The 11,334-nt window shown below is 43.8% G+C and overlaps 2 protein-coding genes and 1 non-coding gene across 5 annotated transcripts; all 3 read left to right on the plus strand.

The window, feature by feature from the left end:
• Positions 1–238: 238 nt before the first annotated feature.
• LOC144704539 (grpE protein homolog 2, mitochondrial-like) lies at positions 239–3,116 on the plus strand. The gene is made up of 5 exons (XM_078576991.1): positions 239–426; positions 1,041–1,406; positions 1,628–1,795; positions 1,858–1,986; positions 2,828–3,116. Exons 1-5 carry the CDS (start codon positions 298–300, stop codon positions 2,924–2,926), a joined length of 891 nt encoding a protein of 296 aa, XP_078433117.1. The 5' UTR covers positions 239–297; the 3' UTR covers positions 2,927–3,116.
• Positions 3,034–6,199, plus strand: LOC144704522 (uncharacterized). 3 transcript variants are annotated; one of them, XR_013581831.1, is made up of 4 exons: positions 3,034–3,173; positions 4,015–5,065; positions 5,646–6,102; positions 6,170–6,199. XR_013581831.1 is itself a non-coding variant. In XM_078576970.1 (3 exons), the coding sequence occupies exons 2-3, from the start codon at positions 4,057–4,059 to the stop codon at positions 6,044–6,046; spliced, it is 1,410 nt and encodes a 469-aa protein (XP_078433096.1). In that variant the 5' UTR covers positions 3,034–3,173; positions 4,015–4,056; the 3' UTR covers positions 6,047–6,199. The 3 variants fall into 3 exon arrangements, 2 of the variants coding, with proteins under 2 accessions (XP_078433096.1, XP_078433106.1); XM_078576970.1 differs by having other exon boundaries at positions 5,646–6,199; XM_078576980.1 differs by having other exon boundaries at positions 3,114–3,173; positions 3,998–5,065; positions 5,646–6,199.
• On the plus strand, positions 3,324–3,422 carry LOC144714073 (small nucleolar RNA snoR109). The gene has a single exon (XR_013584236.1). It is a non-coding gene; the product is annotated as a small nucleolar RNA snoR109 (small nucleolar RNA).
• Positions 6,200–11,334: the final 5,135 nt, after the last annotated feature.

An 11,334-nucleotide genomic window follows, 5' to 3' on the forward strand; every position in this document is an offset into this window, starting at 1 on the left:
TCATGATTAATGCTCTTACCAAAGGGTACCTTTGATATGAATTAAACACAATACATAAATACATTAATGAAATAATACTCAACCATTCCGGAATATATCCGGTATCAGATGCCGAAGGGGAAACACTATATACCCATCATCATATTTATTTTCTTCTTTCCAGATTAATATTAGAAATTTAAAAATAAGATACATCCTCAACCTTCAACATATATAATATACAGAAAAAATAACGTGGCGATCGATTGAAGCTTAAGGTCGGTGTTCTAGACTGAACTAGGGCTCTTCTCCGAGATAATGGCGGCCAGGATCCTCCGGCGACTTTCTGCGGGCGGCGGTTCTATTCCGAAGAGGTTGTCAGATGTAATCGGAGGTCTTTGTGGCCATCGATATCCCTTAATCTCCTCTTCGATACCGACTAATGGGGTGAGCAATTTGTTCTTTTATTCTCCTTTTTTTTCTACTCCGATGGCTTCTTTCTGGTAACCATTCCTTGCCTGTCCGCTGAGTTCGTTGCTTTGGTAAAAATCGGTGAATATCTTTAGTTTTGATTCCTACTACGTAATAGTTGCCGGTATTTCAATCGCAATTGCCGTACGATAGTGGTGGACGTGTGCGGGGAAAATTCTATTTGGAGGGTGGTCGTAAATGAATTAGATTTAGTTGTGTCAAAGCAAACATCAGTCGGGGATTGTTAGAATGTGATTTAGATTAAGGTGTGTGAAATTATGAATTCTGTCTGCTGATTTCGGTCGATCCTGTCCGATTTTTGAATAGTTTTTTTCTTCTGTCCTTTTTTTTGTATGATGATCTGCTATTATCAAATTCTTGGCGATGTGTGGGAAGATTAAACGTTGGATTTTTCTTTCAGTTGGGGCTGCTTTATTCGGAAATTCTTTGAAAATGTATTACAGTGTTCTGCCCTTTTTCCGGTCGATCCCGTCGGCGCTTTGAAATGATATGTTCTTCAAAATTCGTCTGATATTGTCAATTCTTGGTTATAAATGGAAGATTGACCATTGGATTTTTTCTTTCAGTAGGGGTTGCGCAATACGACCATTTTATTCAACTTTGGCGGGCCACAGAGATTTGCCTTTTGTTCATCGTGTCCTCTGCCCGAAGAAAAAGAAGCTGAAGAACAGGAAGACTCTGATTCATCAAACACTTCAAAAAGGACGAGGAGCCGCGTCAAAAGAGTTACATTTTCAGATGATTCGGACGATGAACGTGATTTATCAGTCGATGGCCTGTCCAAGCTTGTTGCAGAGAAAGAGGAGCTTCTCAAAAGAAAGCACGCAGAGATTGAGAAAATGCAGGAAAAAGTTCATCGCAGCTACGCTGATATCGAGAATGTGCTGGACAGAACGAAGCGTGAGACCGAGAATTCGAAGAAATTTGCCATTCAGGTGTATTTATTTTTCCCCCCCCCAAAAAGTTCTCTTTTTTAATATTATGTCTGGAACTTAGAACACTCGGATCAAGCTAGTTGCGACCAATGAAGGGTACCACCCAACATTCCAACCCAACTTTCTCGTAGAACCTAAAGCTTTAGCTAATGGTTTTGGCAGATCTTCGCACCATCTGCTACGCCGTTAAATTTTTCAATAATTTTTTTTTTCCTCGGCAGAACTTTGCCAAGAGCCTGTTGGACGTGGCCGATAATCTGGGAAGGGCGTCATCCGTGGCCAAGGAAAGATCTTCGAAGATGGACCCATCTCAAGATCCAGATGAAGTCCTGATGCTTTTGAAGACTCTCCTAGAGGGTGTCGAGATGACAGAGAAACAGCTCCATGGGGTAAAATATTTTCATTTCTGTTTGGCGTAATACAGGAAAAATAAGTATTTTCTTTTCTTTAGACATTCAGGAAATTTGGTGTGGAGAAATTCGACCCATCAAATGAGAACTTCGACCCGCATAAGCATTTTGCAGTGTTTGAAATTCAAGATGATTCCAAGCTTGCTGGGACGGTTGGCGCGGTTCTAAAGGTCAGTTATTTATAAGTAAAAACCCAAATGGGATGGTCCAATAACATGCAGTGTGTGGTCGTTAGACATGGTTGTTCTGTTCTGTTCATTTGAAAGGAACGAAAAATTCGCACAAAAGAACCGCACAGGGCCTTGTTCTTTGTTCTGTTCCTTTAAAAAAAACAAACAAAATTGTTGCTCCTTGTTGCTCCTCTCATCTCTTGTTGCTCATCTCTCTCTCTCTCTCTTGTTGCTCATCTCTCTCATCTCTCTCTCTCTTGTTGCTCATCTCTCTCATCTCTCTCTCTCTTGTTGCGCATCTCTCTCATCTCTCTCTCTTGTTGCTTGTCTCTCTTATCGCTCTCTCTCTCTTGTTGCTCATCTCTCTTATCTCGTTGCTCGTCTCTCTTATCGTTCTCTCACTCTTTTGTTGCTCATCTCTCTTGTTACTCATCTCTCTTATCTCTCTCTACCTTGTTGCTTCTCTCTCTTATTGCTCTCTCTCTCTTGTTGCTCATCTCTCTCATCTCTCTCTATCTCGTTGTTTGTCTCTCTTATCGCACCCAGGAACTTGTTGCTCATCTCTCTCATCTCTCTCTCTCTCTCCTGTTGCTCACCTTGTTGCTCATCTCCGTCATCTCTCTCTCTTGTTGCTCATCTCTCTCTCTCTCTCTCGTCGCTCTTCTTCTTCATATATTTCGTTCTCTTTTTCTCTCTGCCTTCTCGTCTCCCTTCTCTTTCTCTCTTGCACTGCTCCTCTTTCAACGGCCCATTAGGCCAAAACAGACATATTCATTTTTTACTTTGATTTTTTATTTCCATTAATGGGTATATTTTAATCTTTTATCATCTAAACGTGCAGGCTGGCTATACGCTTCACGAGCGAGTCCTCAGGCCGGCAGAGGTAGGCGTCATCAAGGGTGCTTCCACTGAACCTGCGGCGCAGGATACAGACCAGTAGCAAGTGCCAGCAGTGCGTGGGAACTGCCACTGTCAATCTGTCATATACGAATGGACAACAATACCCTTCTTAAAGTGGTCCGATCTTCTGTGTTTGTTGGTCCTGCGAGACCGCACACCGCAGGAATCTACCTGAACGATAAATAAAGACCGAGGGCACTCTTCCTTAATTTCAACTGGTTTTGTTCGTAGGATTGCGGTTGCCGGCGGCAGTGTTCTTCGCCATGGGCGTGTATAATTTATTCGAGGTTCTTTTCGGATCATGTTCTATTATCTTACTTTTTTCTTGTTTTCACCGATGAGTTCCGATCGCTCTTTTTTTCATGTTATATTAATTGCTGCATGTACCGAGTTCTGGGACCTAATCATTGTTGATTTCCCAGATCTCGTTGCCAAAGCGGCTGCAGCGAGATCAGATCTTGACTGATTGGAAGAGAAACTGGTCGGCCGTTGTGATTCTTCCATCTTCGATGCCGCTTACCAATCTTCCAACATTCATTATTGTCCTTTGTCCAACCCTAGCTTCGGCTGATAATATGAGATTTTGAAAAGAAAATGGCGTTAATTTGTGCCAGTTTTCAATATCCTCTAGATGACTGATAATGCTGCCTGGCAAATCCCAAAAAACTGTGGCAGAATATCGTCCGTCAATCGTTATCGGGGATAGTCATGAAGTGATTTGCTTTTGAGTTAACGTGTGTGCTCCTGACCCGGCTAATTGACGGGCAGAATACCGATTTATGGGAACTCTGAATGCAGGTGAATAAAACAATCTGGACGCCCCATCAAACTCTGTAGAATAAACTAGGATTGAATACAACGATCTATGGAAACTCTGAATGAAGGTGAATAAAAAAAATCTGACCGTCCCATCAAATTCCATAGAATAAAATAGGGTTGAATACAACGATCTAACTCGATCTATCACAGAATCTCCCAATCTAGTCCCTCTTAGTAAGAACCCGCCAATGTTCAATTAAGACGAAGCCGAAAAATCGAACGAACGTTTGTCTCGATTTAATGTAAACCTATGGAAACGCTAATTTGAGTGAAAACTGGGCGTGATTTGTAGGTTTTGGATTTTTTCAGGAGAACAGTCGTGACCTTGGGCCCTGAACAGGTCGTAATCGTATGCGGTCTTGTGAAAGTGTTCCAATACACTTAATGGATATCAAAGTGGAAGCCAACGGTGGAGAGCAACAGGATTATCAGTCACTGCGGGCTTCCATTGAAACTGATTCAATACTTCCTGAACCTGCCCGGCCAGATTCCCTTCCTTCCACGACCAACGGGGATGTAATTCCAACACAAACTACCCAATCCCCGCTCTCCAACAGCCCTGCTTCGTCTCTCAAGGGCCACGGACTGAGAAGATGGAGAAGAGTAAAGCGAGATGTGAACAAAGAAGACAACAATCCTGGCACTGATACCAGCAAAATCCTCAAGCGTGGGCTCTCAATCGCAGAACCGGCAAAGATCTTTAATGAGAGCAATCAGACGAGCAAACAGCCTGGCCCGGCGGATTTAAAAAGCGTGCCTGAGGAGCCTTTTATTCAAGCTACAGAGTTTGATTTGTTTGAAGTTGTGGCAAGTTCTCTGGTTGGGATACAATCTGAAGACAGCAATGAACACAGTAGCGAGTCCTCCGTCACTCCAAGCATCAGTAAGAGTTATCGTGAAGGGTTTGAGAGAGATATGGATAGAGGAAGAAATTTAAGAGGAAAAGTTCTTGGTGGCGTTGCACATTCTCGGGCTCAGCGTCGGAAGGCAGGAGCGTTGCAGATCAATAAGAAGACTAAAGGGGGCCAAGAGATAAAGTCAGCGAAGGATAATGATTCTAATTTCAGAAGCTCGGGCATCATTTTAGAAGAATCGGAAAGTATTTGCAGTAATGGGATGGAGAGCCCAGGGATTGAAAATCACGATGAAGGCATTGCAGGAGAGGATATCTTGAAGGAATTAAGCGAAAACCATGGGGAAGATGACGAGGAGACGTCAAGACATGATCATCAGGAGGAAGATGTGCGTGAAGAGAATCCCTCTGAAGGGGGAAAAGTTGATACCAATTTGCACCCTGATGAAGATCTCTTTGCCGAGCCTCTCCGGTTACTGCATGCGACACAAGAAGCTCTTGCAAAAGGTACATTTTTTCCATGGTTCAATTCAGTTCTTTATCCTTGTTTAAAACTATTGGTAAGCGATCTTTCAAAAGAAGCGATTGGTAAAGAAGTCCCATAGAAGAATTCTTTATGATCCTATTTTTCCTTCATGCGTCTCGACTTTGCGCGATTCTTTTTGCGCATGATAATTCTGTTGGCACATGAGATCAATCAAGTATTTTGATGAAACCATGTTTCAATTGAATCATCCGGAAGACGAAGTATAATTTGTTTGTCTAATTATGATGTAATTTCTCTTATAGGAAAAATTATGTGGCTGATTTTCAATTGCACCGCATACCCGTGGAAATTTACTCATTCTTTGGTTAGATTAGGCTTTCTATTATTCTCCTCTACAAATTTGACAATCTTGGGTTGATTTATTTTGTTTGTATCCTCATTCAAAGGAGCTAGTTTAGGCTGCCACTTCCTATGCATGCTACTCTATTCAACAGCAACTACATTCTTGCTTGGGTTTTCTGCACTTTTTCAGAATTCACTTATTCCGCTGCTATAAATGAAGAATGGCCAGTGATTGACAGCTTTCTGATTTTATTTCAGAGGTCCAAATGCTGGAAGAGATAAGCAGGGAAGAATCGATCTGCCCGAATGATAAAGAGGAGGACAAGGCCAACTCTGACAGGGAGATGGAGGAGCTGGAGGCCCTGTACATTAAGAGTATGGAGGGAGAAATCTGCTGTCTGTTGCTATCTGAAGCAGTGGAAAAGGAGAGAAGGGCAATGAGAGAGGAAACCGCAGTGCTGGACAGGCAACTGGAGAAGGTGACAGAGTCCTGCAGACGTCTTCAAAGAGTGGAGGAACTTTTAGGGTTCCACAATGGGATTTGTAAGACCTCTCTCTATTGGATTGCTCAACTTGGATTATTATTCTTGGCTATGGCTGCGCTAGGGTTGCAGGTTTTCTTTCCCCCCATTGATGGTGGCAGTGATGTCCCCACTTGACCGATGATGAGACGAAAAAGCGGAGTCGAGGCGATGTTTTTTCAACTGCACTTGAGGTCAGCTCTTAAGAGTTTCTGTCATTAATTTATTCTGTATTTGATATTTGTTCGATCTTGCTCCCAGGTGTAAAGAAAGGTTTATTTTTGTGTTGGATCTTTTTTCTCCACCTTGCCTCCTATCCTGATTAGGGTTTTGAATCCAACAAAAGGGTCTGTTTTCTATTAGGATTTTGGGGACATTTATTGCCTGAGTGGACAATAAAGAATTCTGGGATTACAGCTTGGACAGGCCACTTATGTGACCTGAACCACTTGCATAAGAGAGAGAATAGATGGTAGGAGGAAGTACGAGAAAAGACAGGGTTTTGGTTAATACTTCTCTTCGGGGAGTTGCCATGTAAATCACCATGCAAGAATGCATTTTTGACATTGAAGTGGTTGATGGAAGCTGTTAGAGCTATTACATTTCTCACACTAGTAAACATGACAAGAGGAATAATCTCAAAGTTGTGAATTGTAGGTCTCAAACTAAACCAGGCTAGCAAGGCAACAAGTCTTATTTATATCTCTCTAAGTACCATTTGATGGATATATAGATCTGTATCGTCTGGGACATCCCCGGGATGTGTCCAGGACGTGGACGATGGACGGGATGGAACGAAGTATGTCCTGTCCTATGTCCAAATTTTTGAAGTTTCGTCTTAATTTTCATGTCAAGGTTTCATTCCGTCCCATTTTTTCGCCCACGTCCTATGTTTCGTCCCATCTAAGAAATTCTCGTCCTGTTCAATCTCCCGGGACAAAACAAGATGTGCGTCAGCATTAGACCAGAAATTGACACTCGGTGCAGCACGTGCATCAGGCAGCTGGACCTGTCAGAAACTGTCCTGTCCCCCGTCCAAGGCCTCAGACAGGACGGTTATTTCGTCAATGGACGAAGCAATCATCCTGTCCGAGAACGGGCAGATGATTCTTTGTCCAATCTATCATCTGAAGTCCTGGACGGGATGATTTTTTCGTCCATGGATGAAATTACCGTCTGTCTGCACCTCTTCACTATAAATGGATATTATGTTGGCGTCGAAATAAATATTTATTCATTATGATTCGTATGTGATGTTCATGATGAAGCCATGGAATATATCCAATGACTTATTGGATTATGTGTGATCGATCATATTATAATGATCACAAGTCCTTAGGCAATATACTAAACATCAAAAAATAATACCATTTTCTGATTCTACTTACAAGGTAATGATGACTTATCTTGTTGTAATTAATGTAGAGACGCTGAGGACAAACAATGAGTGTTCTTTAGGGAAAGAGCTAACTTATTTGATTCACATGCATCCATGAAATATATTATATCAAATCTCAAATCAGCTTGCTTAAAGTCATGAAAATGTAATTGGTCATTAGTCTTAAGTTGCCAAAGATATATTGTGGATGAACTAATTTTACATTTTGACTCACATAGGAATCCCTAAGTGCTATATTCAAATTAGTATTATCTCAGATATAACAAGTACACAAAGGTGATAGAGTGGTCAAGTTGGGATTGTCTACCTTTGGTATAATAGTAAACTCAAGAAAGAAGATGATTTAAACATTTTGTCGATGTAATGAAGTTAAAAAAGATGTTCACCAATGATCTTTGTTACATATCAGTACTACTTAATATGATGAATCATGGTTTGATGGTTATACAAACCTAATTCATGTGAGAGTCTCATGCGGATGAAAGATTTTACATATATTATATTGAGAACAGTAAATGCTCCGTGTCAGAGTTTACTTACTATATATCATCTAGACCATGGGTTGTAACCTGGTACCATTGTGTTTGAAAATCAACCTACCAATCAGATTAAATCAATCATTGAGTGATTGATTGATATGTACGTGTTGTTAATTAATATGATTGGCTCACAAAAATAATTGGATGTTAAAGTTATTGACTAGATTAATAGATGGGCCTAGCCTATCATAAGAAACTTTTATGGATATAGTACAAATTATAGAGACTTCTCTGAAAAGATCCAAAATAAGTCTACATATGGGGAGTGCATCTATTTTAGGTTCGCATGCCAGCCATACCTAGGCCCCCCTCATCTTCTCTTCCTCTCAAATCAATCCTCCAAGTGACTTTATTTTGAAAATATCACAAGATCTTCATTGAGAACTGAAGAGGTTGAAGGGGAGATTTATTGTCACATCGATCTTACAGATATATGTAGAGGCTGAACAAATGAATGGCTCAAAGAAACTCTACTAGGGAGCAACGCAAGAGTGGGATAAGTTCCACAAAAGGTCATGATATCATGTAAAGTTTATTTATCAATTATGGATTTATTTTGATCTTCCACTACATAAAATTAGATTTCAAGTAGTTTATAAAAGCCACAGAACCCAACATCACACAGGTGTTAGTGGATTTACTTTAAGTTCAAAGAATTTTGTAATTTTTTTTAGGAATAGAGACTTTTATGAAAATTTTTGAAGGACGTTTATGACTTAGAGAGTATAAAATAGGGGGCTCTTGATGTAACATGACAGATGGCGGGATTGAACGGCTCGTGTTACACCATAGGGAGGACGGGGGCAGTCATATCATGCAGCGGAGGCAAATAATGTTGATGTAATGCTAGTGATAATACAACAATGAAATCGATGAGAAGTACAACACCCTGCGTTGACGAACACCGATGAACAATAAGTCACGGGGAGCAGGACATGGGTATGTCACTAGGCTCCCGAGGATCCAGGCATCAGGGTTGAAGACCGACGGGGTGAGTACGGCTACTACGGCAAGTGCGCACACCCTCGACGATCCCAACCAAGGACGCACCAATTGAAATCCTAATCCTCAGAACGTGAATCCTATCTATCACTAATCTAACCCCGGCGCTGGAGAAAATGTTCGAAGGCACTAAAACAAATAATATAATGTTGAGAGGAAGTTAATGAGCGTACTAGTAGCAACATGCGAGGCGATGAATGATTCGACAGCAGTGGGCGACGAGCCGCACGTAGGCACAATGACGATGCAGGTAGACACAAGGGCCCGAGTAGGCGGGGTAGAGCGAGTAGGCGCGGCGGCATGAGTAGACGCGATGGCGGGCGTGACAACAGACGCAGCAATGGGCGCGACAAGGGTTTGCAGTGGTAGCAGGTTGTAGTGGTGCGGTAGTGGCAGGGTGCGGCGGTGGGCACGGCGGCAACGGGCATGCCGGTAGCGGACATGGCGGCTGCGGGGGTGGCAGGTACTAAGGTGGCAAATGCGACGACGGCAGGCACGAAGGCGATGGGCGCGGCGACAACAAGTTCGGCGGGAGTGTGTGTGGCTTGCGCAGAGCCAGATGGTTGGGCAAGCTGCAGCCTAACTAGCGCTTGGTAGTTGCGGCCATGGTCGTGGCAGCTGGGGGGCTGCTACGACCACGACTAGAGGCTACGACATGCGCTAGGACTGCTGCGGCCGCGGCGGGCTGTGGCGGCTGCTAGGGCTATTGCGGCCGCGGTGGGCTGCACCAAGCTGCGACGGTCGCGGGCTGTTGTGGCGACGGCAGCTGGCCACGGCCGTGGCTTGTTGCGGCAGCCGCAACTAGCATCTACAACTGAAGCTGCTATTAGAGGGCGCAACCGGTGGCTGCGGTTGTGGTTGCAGTCGCGACCTATGGTTGGGCGCAAGCGACGAGTGGCAACCAGGTGAGGGCGACGGCGGCTTAGGGTTTCAAGACTTTTTTTCCACTCTCAAAATTCGTAGTGGCAATTTAATAAATAAGTGGAAAACCTATGAACTAAATAATAGCCGAAGAATCAAAGAAATAAGCCCAAAAATCACATTTTTCAAAGTTCTTCTTCCTCCTCTCTTCCTATGGGCGTCCCTAGGGTTCGCCCGTCCCGATACCGGTACTGGATGCCGGTATCGGATATCGGTTGCTACAATGCCGATATCCGATACCCATATCCGTCTCGATGTCGGCATCCGTCTCCGTCTCAGGAGGGAGGATGACGACATCAGATATTGGGTGTGGATATCAGTTTTCGATATCCACATCGATATGTGATACTTAAAAATATTATTAAACGATATTTATTCAGTGATTAGAACGGTTTATCGTGGGCAAGAGAGATATGAGGGAAATTTTAATGGTTAATACATCTCGTTTAATATATACAGCCAAACATTTTCATTTTTTTCCATATGGGATAACCGGATCCCATTATCCCCTTATTCTCCTTATCTCTCTTTCTTATGGATTATCTATCTATCGACAAGCGACTCCTACAGCCAAAAGAAACCCCGTCTACGCGTCCTATCTCTTCATCTCGCTAGCTCTCTCTACGTCGCTATTTCTCACTCCGTTTATTGATCTCTCTCCCTCTCTCTCGATCTACCCCTCATTCTCTATCGCCTTCTCTCTCTCTCGATCTCTCTATCTCTCTCTATGTGTGTCAATCTCTCGCACTCTCTTTCTACCGGTTGCCACGCTGCGAAGGATACATGATGGCATGGATTATCTATCTATCTCTTGGCAACCGACTCATACAGACAAAAGAAAGCAAGCCCATCTCTACGCGTCCCAAAGAGAGAACGACGACCCCATCTCCTCATGCACGTCTCTCACCTGCACTTCCTCGAACCCATGCACATCCATCATCTCCTCCCATGCCACCTCCTCCTCCACTCTCTCCTCCTCCTCCACCTCCTCTCACAACACCCCCCATCTGTTGCAAAAACTCCTTCAAATCGATCTGCGGCTTCTGGTACACCACCGGTGGCGCCGCCGACGGCGCTGGCTTCTCCGCCGCCGTTGCCGCCGCCGCGGCGCTCTGTATCTCCTGCAGCCTTATGTGTATGACGTGCACATTGTGCTGCACATCAAGGTTGAGCCTGGGCAGCCAGCGAAACCTCCCCCCCGCATAGCTGGGCTGGAGATGCATCAAGTTGAGGTACGCCTCCGGGCCATAGAGCCGATACGCGGCCTCGTCGTAGGCCATCACGCCTCCTCCGCCGTGGCGAAGGAGCCCAGCCACAGCCTCATCCTCTTCTTGGGCTCCCTTATCTCTTCCACCCACTTCCCCCACGTCCTCTGCCTCACCCATCTGTACTCGCACGTCGCGTTCAGCGGCCCCCCCTTCCCCCTGCTCGGCCCCTTCTTCCACCCCCTCCGTCCTGTTATCCTATATGGAAAAAATTAAAAATTTTAAACTCTATATATTAACTCAGATTGATATAGAATAAAACCATTTGATTCTTATGTACGTAAGTCATAGATTGATATT

Source organism: Wolffia australiana, chromosome 1, assembly GCF_029677425.1.
Source record: "Wolffia australiana isolate 7733 chromosome 1, ASM2967742v1".
Classification (NCBI taxonomy): Eukaryota; Viridiplantae; Streptophyta; class Magnoliopsida; order Alismatales; family Araceae; genus Wolffia; species Wolffia australiana.